This window comes from Podarcis filfolensis, assembly GCF_964270895.1.
Source record: "Podarcis filfolensis genome assembly, chromosome: 15".
In the NCBI taxonomy this organism is placed as follows: Eukaryota; Metazoa; Chordata; class Lepidosauria; order Squamata; family Lacertidae; genus Podarcis; species Podarcis filfolensis.
The window spans coordinates 43,424,918-43,438,262 of NC_139618.1; the positions used below are offsets into that span (position 1 = coordinate 43,424,918).

Here is a 13,345-nt window from a genome sequence, read left to right on the forward strand (position 1 = left end):
AATGGTTTGCAACTAAATAAAGCTTTTATGCAGCGCTAAACTGAACAGTGCTAAACCTCCTGAGATCATCCTCGGAGGCCCTTCTTCATGTGCCTCCTCAGTGAGAGGTCTGGAGGGCGGCAACACGAGAACAGGCCTTTTCTGCAGTGACTCCTGGTCTATGAAAAGCTCTGGCCAGGGCATCTTAGGTGCCAGGCAAAAACTTCTCCCAGGCCTTTGGCTAATTAAACAATCTACGGCCCTTTAAACAGGGTGTATTTTTATGTTTTTATATTATGTGATCCTCAAAAGAAGGGTTGTATAGAACTTTAATTAATAACAACAACAGCACAGGAATATTATCTAAAATCACTGGTCATGCAGGCCACACGCACCTTCAGAAATTTAGTTGCTTAGAGACAGATTTGCATTTGACCTAAACATATGTAAGAATGCTAAGCAAGATTTCTTGCTTGAAGGCCGAGACTGTGGAATTCGATACACACTTATTTGGAAGAAAGTCCTGCTGAACAAAGTGGGCCTTATAGCCTGATCCTCCTCAGAAGAAGTGGCCAAAACTTTCCAGAATAAAGGACTGGAAGTTCACTGGGAAAGGATTAGCACGTTTCAGATGATCGTTTGAGGCTTTAGGAGTCCTGTAGGGGTCAAGCTAAGCATTCTCTCATTTTTCCCTCCTGTCACGTAAAAGCATCCAGGTAAAGATCCTAAAAATTAGTTCCTCATTTTGTCCAAACCAGGGAACTCTGACTTAATGTTGGTTAACAAATTAAGTAAATGTGTCAGGAAGGTGGAAAGTCAACTTCTATGCTTTTGATTAGTAGTGACATGTATATTGATAATTTGAGAAGCAAATAGCAGGACTAAGATTAGACAACATAAATAGGAGCACAAGATTATCCATACTGGTTTGGTGGATGATCCTGGTGAGATACAAGAGGCAGCTCCAGGATCCTAGCACTTCTTATGATTTGTTAGGCCCTAGATCTACTAAGACAATAGGTCAATAAACACACATTTTGTGGCATCATTTGCACTACTTAATCCCCTCAATGATTTTTTACACAGAATTTATTCATTGTATTTGGCTTTGAATACATTCGTTTTAAGAGATTATGGCCACTATTCACAGGATTATGTATGTTTAATCCAATGAGATCAATGGTTTTAAGAATGCTTAACTCTGTGATGGAGCCTATATATGTAGGCTTTAATATGTTCGTATATATTAAATTCCATTTAAAACTGGGCTACTGCTAGCGCATTGTCATGCCATCTACAGATGGGGCTTGTCCACCTGGGAAGGAAGCCCATTGAGGAGAAGGGAACTCTGATCCTAAACCTCTGCTGCCTTGCAGCTATACTTATTCCTGAGAAATGCTTTAGGAAAACCATTTCCTGCTGCCTTGTGGAAGATCTTCGGGGGAAGAAAAGGCTGAGGAGGAAACCCTACACAAATCCGAAGTGGAATCCCTAAGAGGATTGGATGGCACCTTGTACACCCCCTTCTAGCAACTCCTGCAGCCAAGCTGGTGCCAAACATCTTGCTCTGCCTTCCTCTGGACCCCATCAGTGAGGCCAAGAGGAAGGTCTTGCTGTCTGGGCAGCCCAGGACCTCCACACAAACAGCCCAGGCTTGCACCTAGAGGAGGTCACTTCATTGCTGCTAAAGCAGCTGTTTGACTTGGCCCCCAGAGGCACACTCCATTGTCTCTCAAGGCAGATAGATGCCACCTCACCCTGAATAAATGTGTTCTAGTGACCTTTGCAAACCTAAACAATGGGGCCAGGATACCTAAACAACTGCCCGTTCCAATATGAACCTGCCTGGGTGCCAAGACCCTTTTCCAAGATCCCAAGAGCCAGTATGGTATAATGATCAGATCGAGAGACCCATGTAAGAACTCGGTCATCTAGTGTGGCAGCAGCTGCACTTTGGAACCGCTTCCCTGTGGAGATCAAGCAGGGGCCTTCACTGTACTCTTCTCAGCACCTGCTTTCTTGATTTCTCTATTTTATCTTTTGTAAACTGCTTTGATGTTTGTTTGTTGTTGTTTTTTTACAATCAAGCAATGTATCAATTTTATCAAAGAAATAAATCAGATAACCCCTTAGCCACAGCATTTGTGGGTGACCTTGGGCCAACCATTCAGTCTAAATTGGTACCTCACAGAGTTGCTGTGAGGATAAAATATGACCATGTACCTTGCGCTGAGTTTGGGGGGAGAGGAAAAATACAAATGCAAGAAATATGTAAATAAAATCTCCCCGTTGTCAGAAGTGACAGGAGTGACAACCAGAGACAAGATCTGTATGGCAACTCTTAGGACTGAACTATGGGATCCTCACTATTCAAATAATGGAGGCAGATATTCCCAGGTATTCCCCCCTGATGCTGATGCTTTGTCTCTGTCCACTAGAACAGCTGAGATGATGACATCACTGCAAGGTCAACCCCGCCCCCACCACCTACTTTTCATGTGTGAATGATCTGACACGCCACATTGCCAGATAGTTCACTATCTCCTGGCTGGCTTTGTATGTTAAAGGGATTCCAGGAGAGAGTGCAACGCACCTGCTCCTTGCTTTTGCTGTGCTCCAGCTTGGATGGGGCGGGGGGGGGCTGGCAAAGGAACAGATGGCCCTGCCTCTCCACAGGAGCCGGGCCAGATGGCCCTTCCTGCTGCATGGTTCTAGAAAATGAATTGTACTCTGGAGATATCTACATTGTACTCTGGCAAGAGGATTTGTCGGGGTTAGTGACGCCTCTGCACACAGAGTGGTGCACAAGGAAATCTCGTGTGCATGCACACACACTGAACCACACTTGCTTTGCCATGTGTTCTTGTAATAGAGGCGTACAGAATTATGCACAGTATGGATACAGTGGATAGGCTCCCTCTCCTAGAACGCCTGCCTTTGGCTTCATCTACAATGCAGAAGGGTGGGAGATTCTGAACTTACAAGTGCAAGCGCTTCACGCAGCACCTAGTTAAAACTGCAAAATGTGCCAGCACAAGGCGTGGGTGGCTTTCAACAGGATTACACAACTCCTGAAGGAGAAGGCTATCAATGGCTACTAGTCACGAAAGCTGTGTGTCCCACCTCAAGGACTAGAGCCACCTGCCTCCGAATATAAGGAGCTGGGGAGCCACAGCCCAGGTCTGGCCTGTGGAGTTTCTGTGGGCATGTCACTAGCTGCTGACAAAACAGTGTTGGACCGATTGCTCACTGATATGTTTCAGCAGAGCTTTTCTTATGTTACCTGGTTTAGAGAGTGGGGCTACTGTGTCCGGGAACCAGGGATTTCATTCCACACTTGGTCTGCCTAGCCATGACTGCTGCAAAGGGGAACACGGTTCATTACTGTTGCAGTGGAGACCTGTCCAAACCAGGCCCAGCAGAGAGCAGCCGAGAGTGGGGCGAGATAATGATGGGGGGTAGGTGAAGGTGGAATGAAGATACCCAGGGGAAGACTTTTTCTTGGTCAGATTTGCAAGAAAGACCCAGAAATCTTTAAAGGGACCACAGTGTTAATCTGCCGAGTCTCCTGAGTACAGGGAAGCTGCCAAGGGCGCCATGGCTCCTTCATGCCCAGGGCGAGGTGACTGGTGTGCCCCACTGACCATCTTACAACTTCCTAGTTCAAGATTTACTGTTGATTGACCTCTTACCACCAACAGTAACTTAGGGGGAGTTAATGCATGCTCAGACCCATCCTTCTCACTTTCTGCTTGGCAATAAAGTAGGGAAGACTTTATTTCTTGTGCATGGAGAGTATGAATGCTCCAAGGAAAATTCTATTCTCCCCTTCCAGAGCTAACAGTGTCCTGGATGGCAGAACTGGACAGCCTCACAACAATCTTGCTTAGCTCTGATGTTGGCTGATCGGATAGGAAAGGGAGTTTGTGACGGGGACAGGTGCTGGGAGGGAGAAAGCATTGTGGGACAAAACAAGGCATAGTTAGTGGACTGGGGTGTGTGCGTAACATTTGCAAGGGTTTCTCTTGTTCCTATTATAACACAACTGTGGGCAGCCTGAAGAAGCTCCAACAACCTCATTGCTTGGCCATAAAAGAAAGCCTAGAGACTAGGGGAGGTCAGTGGGTTCCAGGTACTCTCTCTTTATGGTGAGATTTTGGGGGTGGTTAGTGAGTTTGTTTGGGCCCTCAGTAAGAGGGTGCCTGGGTGGTGTCCTGGGTGAGAAGCAGGAGACTGACAGGTGTTGAATAGGGAGGTGTATCAGGAGGAGGAATTGATATCAGTATATATTTATGAGTAATTTGTATTAATTGTTTCCTTATGTATTTTTGTAACATAGATTGTTGTTTTAGTTGTTTGTACACAGCTTAGAGATTTTTTTATATATACTGAGTGGTATAGAAATGGCCTAAATAAATGGCAATGATGTGGCGCTGGGTATGGGGGTGTCTTCATAAAATGCAGTGTCTGAATGACTTTAGGCCTAGGAGAATGGCTAGAGGCAGGTTGTGCCATGTTATATGAAGACCCCAAGTGCCGGATACAGTCTTACAGAGGAGGAACAGTGGAAGCACGAGGCCTGTAGAAAGAATAGGATGTGCATGATAAGAATTAAGTATATTATTTACTGCATATGCCCTATGCTTGGCCCTTCCAACTGTGCAGGACTTTGAACCTGCCGAGGAGGCTTATCTGCCACTGGTGCTTCTGTGACTTGCTTTAAAAAGTCATGTCAGTACCCTTTATTAGGTTCATCACACACTTTACAACAAAGAGCATATCCTTTCAGCGTGGAATAAGTGTCACATCTTTACTCACAAAGCACTAGGATTGTTTGGAATAGCTGTCACTCACACAAACATGCACTCAAGGATGAGGAAAATAACCCACCACCTTGACTATCTCAGGAAGAGTGGCTAAAGGATGATGAGAAGTACCGAACCAAAGAAAGTCATTTTCTGTCTATCCTTATAAGACTCGGGCAGCTGGGCTGAGGGGTGAATGCAATACTTTTATTTAAACACAAGTGGTGCACTAACACACACACACACATACACACACACACACACACATTAAGGAGAACATCCTAAAACTTTAGGCAAACGGGAGCTTCATGATGCTTTGATATAATATGGGGTGGTTTTTAAAAATACCTTGGATAGATGCTTTCTTAACCTTTTTATTCTGGTAGAGAAGGAACCTAAAATGTCATTTTGCATTTAGATGTTAGAAAGTCTAGTAGTTTGTTGTTGTTGTTGTTGTTAGCTCTGTTGTGTGGATCTAGGCATGTAGTTGGCCTGTAGACACTGCCTTTAAACCCTTCAGGATATCTAATTGACATTACTTGATTAACCATCAATATCTATTGATGATGTAAACACTTTTCCATAAGACTATTTGATATTTCATTGGATTCTACCTGATGGCAATGATACTATATTATTATTATTTACTATTCTTTGTAAATTGGCATTGACATGTGTCTCAGAGAGATTTACAAATATGTATTGAAAACAGTTAAAAATAGGCTTTAAAACAATACAAAAAGAATGCCTAAAGCAGATACCTTTTCTAGTCAAATTGCGTGGGATCAATTCCAATCTGTTACCTCCGAGGATGTGGACAGGCTGCTTGGACGAGTGAAACCAACCACCTGTCTCCTTGATCCTTGCCCATCCTGGCTTATAAAAGCTAGCTGGGAAGGGCTGGGCGATGGGCTTCGTGGGGTGGTGAATGCTTCCCTCCGTGAGGGAGCCTTCCCAGACCTGCTGAAAGAGGCGGTTATTAAACCGCTTCTTAAAAAACCATCTTTAGATGCGGCCACGATGGCCAACTATCGCCCAGTCTCAAATCTTCCATTCTTGGGCAAGGTGATAGAGGGAGTGGTTGCTGAACAACTCCAGGCACGCCTGGAAGAAGCGGACCATTTGGATCCCTTCCAGTTGGGATTCAGGCCTCATCACAGGACTGAAACTGCCTTGGTCGCACTGGTTGATGATCTCCGGCGGGCTAGGGACAAAGGTGAGAGCTGTTTCCTAGCTCTGCTGGATCTCTCAGCGGCGTTTGATACCATCGACCATAACATCCTTCTGGACCGTCTTGAGGGGCTGGGAGCTGGGGGCACTGTCATACAGTGGTTCCGCTCCTTCCTCCTGGGCCATATTCAGAAAGTGGTGGTGGGGGATGAGTGTTCAGACACTTGTGGGGTGCCTCAGGGTTCTGTCCTCTCCCCCATGCTTTTCAACATCTACATGCAGCCGCTGGGAGAGATCATCAGGGGGTTTGGGCTGGGTGTTCATCAGTATGCGGATGATACCCAGTTCTACCTCTCTTTCAAATCAGAACCAGTGAAGGCGGTGAAGGTCCTGTGTGAGTGCCTGGAGGCGGTTGGAGGTTGGATGGCAGCTAACAGATTGAGGTTGAATCCTGACAAGACAGAAGTACTGTTTTTGGGGGACAGGAGACGGGCAGGTGTGGAAGATTCCCTGGTCCTGAATGGGGTAACTGTGCACCTGAAGGACCAGGTGTGCAGCCTGGGAGTCATTTTGGACTCACAGCTGTCCATGGAGGCACAGGTCAAATCCGTGTCCAGGGCAGCTGTGTACCAGCTCCATCTGGTATGCAGGCTGAGACCCTCTCTGCCCGCAGACTGTCTCGCCAGAGTGGTGCATGCTCTGGCTATCTCCCGTTTGGACTACTGCAATGCGCTCTACGTGGGGCTACCTTTGAAGGTGACCCGGAAACTACAACTAATCCAGAACGCAGCAGCCAGACTGGTGACTGGGAGCGGCCGCCGAGACCATATAACACCGGTCTTGAAAGACCTACATTGGCTCCCAGTACGTTTCCGAGCACAATTCAAAGTATTGGTGCTGACCTTTAAAGCCCTAAACGGCCTCGGTCCAGTACACCTGAAGGAGCGTCTCCACCCCCATCGTTCTACCTGGACACTGAGGTCCAGCTCTGAGGGCCTTCTGGCTTACATTGGAAGTTGGAACCCTGTCCTGCAGCCAGGGTCACCCAGGAAAGTGCCACGTAACAGGTTATACAACTCAAATCATAACTCAGACCCTTAAAATAAGTGGAAGGGCATCAAATGAATGGGATCTGATTTTATTTAGCTTCTGGCTACTCGGAAACAAGTCCTGCCATACCTTCCAAGGTATCAACTACAAGGACTGAAAATGCAGTAGTGTGGGGAGGGAACCTTCTAGCACTAGCCTGGGCCACATAAAAACCGCTTCAGCTTTTAGACTGCAGTTCTACTTATTAGGAAGCAAGAATTAAGCAAGCAAGCAAGCCATATAAAACACAGGAGAACCTCCAAGAATACATGCTAGGACTGCATAGCAAAAGCAGCAGGCAGGCAGGGTGATGGCTACTACTCCAAACCAACACACGGATTTAGTTCTTTTCTCTCCCTCCAAGAGCCAAATTATAATTAATGTTATTACTAATCACATCTCTTTGGAAATTAAGTTCCACCGACTTCAGTGTACCTCACCTCTAAGTCAGAGGCTGGAGAAACAAGGATAGCAGCATATGGGCCAAAAAATGAAGCTACCTAAGCCAGTATTTGAGGCTTTGGGGCATGCTGTTTTAATCACCATTTATTATTTATTAATTTTATTAATTATTAGTTAATTTTAATGGCCATTATACTCTACCCTTGCTTCATTTTGTTTTAAAATAATTATTACCTGCTGCACGTCCATGAGACGTCACCCTTCTGTGCCCAGTGAAAAAATTTAAAAATTAAAACATCAACAGCCTATTATTAATATATGAATGCTTAAGACTCTGCAGGTTGCTTTTATATTTTTACTTTATAAATGTTTATACTATAAACAGCAACTCATGTATTAAGATAATAATGGAATTCGCCAACCTACACTCTCACTAGTCCCAACTTTGGAAAGGTAGGTGACAGAGCAGAAGGCCATGCAGACTGTAACAGAAACTAAAATAAAGAGTAATGAATAAGCACATGCAGGTTCCTCTTGCCTCACAGGGGGACAGTGTGCTTTTGCTGGGCAAATGGGAGAATTGCTGCCTCCTCTTCACAGAAAAGAAAGCCAAAGGAAGGTATTAGCAACAGCTAGCAAAAGCATATGGATGGATGCTCTCAAAGTAGTCAGAGCAGAAGAACAGTTGATTGCAGAGGGGTAGATTCCACATTAATCACTCTATTTCACTCTAGAGTGACCTTGAGACAATGACCCCAGATGCATTTACAAACACCTAAAAACCTCAAAGAAAAGAAAACTTTATACTTCAGTTGTTGTATCATGGATCACACAGCCTCATTGTCTTTCACACTTTTATTTCTCCACTTCTTTGTTTGAATGAAAAAGTGTGTGTTGTGGGGGGAGAGGGAGAGAGGAAGAATAAAAAAACAAAAGCCCTTGAGCCGTTTCTTGCTTCTGCTGCCCTGGGATCTGGCACTGTCACAAGTCATTGAGCATTCTGCCACTGATTGTATTGGTAGAAGGATTAAAACGCTGTTCGGCAGAGCACAGGTTCAACAGAAACACACCAACCCTTTATTCACAGACAAGGCCAGGGTACTCTAAGCTGCCGGCTCAGAAAGTTTGCTCCCTCCCTGCTCTACACACAGGCAGGATGGCTGGTCCCATAATGGACCGCAGGGCTGACAAGGGCTGGTGTAGGATGTGCAGTCCTCACAAGCAGGTTTATGTGGGGGTGTAGAGGGGGTGGGATAGGTCTCAGTACACTGTGGGAAAGAAAAGAGGGACGTGCCATCTGGGTGTTCTGCAACGCGCACACACACACACACACACACACATGTTAATTATTTTAATGTAGCATGACTCCTAGGGATGAGCAATTAAGGATGGGTGATCTGTAAAATATTTCTGGGCCCAACACATTTGCCTCTTTTGACAGCTACCACCCAGCAAGTGTCTGCAGCTGCTCCAGACAGACAAACTGTTTGAGAGGAGGAAAGGGCAATGATGGGGTCTAGTTCAAGCCCACAGCCCTTCACCTCTGAGCTCCTGCCAGCCTCCCCCCCCCCCCGCCAGCGCAGCTTCTGTTTACTTTCCTTCAAGCAAGCAGCCCCCCGCTTGGCAGACACATACCCAAACACATCAGGTCTCCTGCCGCTGCCTCACACAAAGAGCCACAAACAGATACAATCTTTTTTATGGGACACGGAGGAAGAAGAAAAACAACAGCAATAGAGGGCAGATGGAAAAGAGTTTAATTCCCTGAAATGGGGCGGGGGGGGGGGGAGAGAGAAGCTGTCCTATGAGTCCTTACTCTGGAGTTTATATATCAAAGACTCTTTTCTTTCTCAGGCTAAACTTTAAAAGTCCAGGAGTTATTTTACAGCCCAGAAGAGAGAAAGGGATGGAGGGGGAAGGAGAGAGGGAGAGGGAGCAAAAACTTTCCTTTTTCTTTTGTCTGCAAGCTGCGCTGCCAACTAGGCACTGCCTCTGACCCAGGTTCAAGAAGCCCCTCTGCCCGTTTCCGAGCCTCCAAGCAGCGTCCAGGCACACAAAAGACCCCCGCCGCCCCTCGCCCCCCCGGCCCCCTCCCGAGAGCGGAAAGGCGCGCATTCGGGGAAGGAGATGGTCGCGGCGGGACCCCCCCCCCCCCCGAAGCCTCACCAGCTTTGCAAGGGTCCTTGTAGTCGATGGGCTCCGCGTCCTGCTCCGCGTCTTCCTCCAGGACGTCGCCGTAATCCGCGAAATCCATCGCCTGTCCCAGGACCAGGACGGAGAGGAGCAGCAGCCCCCGCCTGGATGCCGGCATGCTGGCTGGCAGGTCCCGGGCAATGCTGGGCGGCGGAGCGGGAGAGGGACCGAGAGGGAGGAGCCCCCCCGCGCCTGCCTTTCTTTTAGGGAAATGAGATCGGGCGGAGGCGGGTTCAAGCGCGGAGCTCAGCCCCCTCCCGGCTGGAGGGCTCGAGCGCAGCCCAGCCGCCCCGGGAGCCGCGCCAGCCCCAGAGCGGGGCGCCGGACCCGCCTCCGGCCCTCGGGAAGGGAGGCATTTTAGGACAGAGCCCGAAAAAGGCGAGCGGGAGGAGAAGCCCCGGGAGACGGAAGGGGGCGCCGAGCAGGAAGCCGAGGGCCGGGCCAAAGGACGCGGGAGATGCCGGAGGGGCGCCGGAAGGGGCCCCTCCGAGCAAGAGGGCGGCCTCGGCCCGCCTGGAGCCTCTGAGGGGGGAAAGAGGAGGGGGCGAGACGAGCCCCGGCCTCCTGTCACGTCGGAACACTTCGGAACTGGACTACACGCGCTTAGATACGGAAAGCGGCTGAATGGCGGCGCTTGGCCGCAGAAAGGGCTCCCGCTCCCGCGGAAATGCCCCCTTGGCCTGCCCGTCTGCCGGCGCCGAGTGAGCCTTGGCCGGCCTCCGGCTTCGGGGCTCCCTTCTCCCCGTTCCCAGCCTGACCTTGCAGAAGAGGACCAGGTCTGCCCGCCCCCCAAACCCGCCGAGGCCCGACACCTGCTGCGCCCCTCAGCCCTTGCTCGGGGAGGCAAAGCCTTCTGGACACATTCTTGCCAATTTCAGGGAACATTCTGAATGCCTCGTTGAGGAAAGCCCTCCTGCTTCCCTTCCCGGGCAGCTCATCCACCCGACGAGCTGAGCCCGCGCTGACTTTCCTGCTGAGAAGGGATGTGTAAAACCTGGGAAGTTCGGAGAAAAGGTGCTCTTACCTGCTTTGGAAAGGCAAGGTCGAAATCCAGGCACCAGCAGAGTCCGAGTCATGTCTATGCAGAGGAACTTGGATGTCAGACCAAACTTTTTCCAATCCTTTGTTCTTTTCCTCCGGAGTCTCAGAGGAAGGAGGAACTGTTCCCTCAGCAATAGCGGCCTATATGGTCTTCCACTGCCACAAACACTGAACTCATTATTTCTGCTAATTTATGAACCAGGGAGGCCTAGACCCGATGTTCCTATTGATTTGTAACTTCCTTTTGTGGTTTTGTCCCCTTCACCCATGACTCCCACCATCATTTGCCCAGCATGTTATTTTGATCCATTTGGCTTGTCACAAGCGTTGTCTTATTTTGAGAACACATTTTTCATAAGGTAAGAGTTGAGGAAAAATTGCTTTTCTGGAGTAGGAAGATTAGCCGCTTTTAAAATAGAGTTTGCTCAGGTAGGAATTTAATATAAATAAGTATCAATAAGTAATCTTATGTTGAACATATTCTCGCCACTCATTTCAGTTGAACCACAAAATCTTGCACACTTCCGCTGAAGAGTTCTGCATAACAGTTGTAACTCAAAATCTTACATGCTCATACAGACTTCAATTGCTTGGGAAACTGCCATCCCTGTTCATGCCGTTCAGCTGGGCAGCAGTTGTCCATTAAATAATTGGTTGTGAGAAGGTTAACTCTTAGTGCCAAACTGAACCCTATTTTCCCATTGTCGTTCGGATGGTACTTTGGGGAGGACGTGCCTCAGTTCTGTTTGATCCCTTGTCAGGGTGCAGAGAGGGGCCTTCCAGCCCTTAACTTAAGTGGGGCTCCTTTGGATTCAGATAGATGGGAAGTGGGGATGCTTTTTGCAGCTGAAGCCTTCTGCGCTGAAATTCAGGAGGGCCTTTAAACAGGTGTGACAAATATAAAATACATCACAGTGACAAATGTATTACTGTGCCTGTGCCGCCTGTTTTACAATACTTAAAGGAAGCATCCGCCTTGACCAGAAATGGGCCTGGTGACCCCAGCAGAAGCAGAGGCTGCTGAAGTGGGAGCTGTGGGAAGGTTTCGTCTGCTGTGTTAGGTGCAACAGCCGTAGTTGTTGGCATTGGAATAAATATTGGCCCACAACCTGTGAACTACATATCTAGCTTGACTGCGAGTGACACCTACAGGTCAAACTGTATCACTTTGGTTTTATCTGCAGTAAACAGGCAATATAATTAGAAGTAGCTGCTTGTCAGAAGACCACTTTATGCTTTGTATGTTTTTGTAGTTGGGCAAAAGTAAGGACTGAATTATTATCCTGTTTTGGAAAGGGCCGCTGTCCTTTCCAAGCAGGGGAAATGGGCATTTTCACCCTGAAGGCCACCTTCTCTTCTGGGCCAGCTGCCAATGGTGGGCAGACCCAGAGGCAACAGTGGACTGAGCAACACATCTAAACCTGTCCTTTGTACGGCCAGGTAATTTTTACACACCTCTCTCTGTGTCTTTCATCCAAATCATCAAGAGTTAAAGGATACCTTCCAGTCCTGGATGAGCAGTCAGGGGTGTGGCCTCTGGAGATGGGTGTGGCCTGGGGCAGAGTTCTGAGGGCCAAGTGGAGAGCCCTGGAGGGCCTGAAGCTTACCACCCTTGCCTTAAAGGCTTCACAGAGTGGCTTCTCCTGCTACAACAAACCCTGTGGGCCATTGTTTCCCACTGACAAGACCACATCCTTGTACTAAAGTTGAAATTAGTTTGGAAGGAGGAAAAGCACATTCTCAGGTGTGTTCTGTTACTTTGTGTTTTCTCAGAGCAGCTGCAATTTGCGTCCTAATTCCTCGCCCCTGCCAAACAAAGCCACCTATGGACTATGTTAGCTCTTGGGGAAAGCAAGATATAGAAATGTTGTTTTAGCTGATTGCTTTAAAAATCAGAGTTTTAGTAGAAGCCTAGACATGTCTACTCAAAAGTAAGTTCCATTGATTTCAGTGGTGTTTACTTCCATAAAAGTGGTCATGGGATTGCAACCTTAAGCTTCATCCTTGTAAGTTTTATTCAGATTTATCTTTAAAAGTAAACTCTTCATTCTAAAGGTGAAAATTTGATTCTGAAATTTGCCAGATTTTAAATGCGTATGAAGTACTATGAGGACACACATTTTTACCCTGGCCTTTGACACTTGATAATGTCCCTACTCTCATTATTGTAATTTATTTCTAACCTGTTTTAAATATTGATTTTTTAAATTGTTGCAACCCACCTTGGGAACTTAGAGTGAAGGGTGGTAAGAAATTCAGTAATTAATAAATTTTGATTACACTTAGAACTTATTCCCCCTTTCTAAACTCTCTTTTAACTGAATGAGAATCCTAGGAGCTGCGGTTTGTTCAGGGTTGAGAGAGTTGTTGGGAGGACCTTTTCCCCTAAAGGGGGGGTGGTTAATCCACTCCCCAATGCTGCTCAACATCCGTCACAAACTAGAGCTCCCAGAATTCTTTGGGGGAAGACATGGCTGTTTAAAGTGGTGTCATAGGACTTCAGATGGTGTGAACATGGCTCAGGTTTGGCTAGATCTGTTCATGAAACATCACTAGAGGGGCTGCTGCCTAAAAATTAACTTCTCCTCAGGGGCTGGGCAGAGGAAGGCTTCAAAGTTCTGTCCCCAGGAGTGGCTGCAGAGAGCACTCAACTATTCACTGGGCAT

At 47.4% G+C, this 13,345-nt stretch overlaps 1 protein-coding gene across 2 annotated transcripts in view; it reads right to left on the reverse strand.

Moving 5' to 3' along the window:
• BMP1 (bone morphogenetic protein 1) overlaps window positions 1-12,966 on the reverse strand; it is a 153,292-nt gene extending 140,326 nt beyond the window's left edge. The window contains exon 1 of one of the 2 annotated variants that reach the window (XR_014542081.1): window positions 9,612-9,947. Coding sequence is in view for 1 of the 2 variants with exons in the window: in XM_083588417.1 (XP_083444543.1) it covers window positions 9,612-9,756 (145 nt within the window). In the remaining variant the exon portion in view is untranslated. Of the gene's footprint in view, window positions 1-9,611 lie in introns of both variants that reach the window. The other variant, XM_083588417.1, reaches the window with a different exon arrangement.
• Window positions 12,967-13,345: the final 379 nt, after the last annotated feature.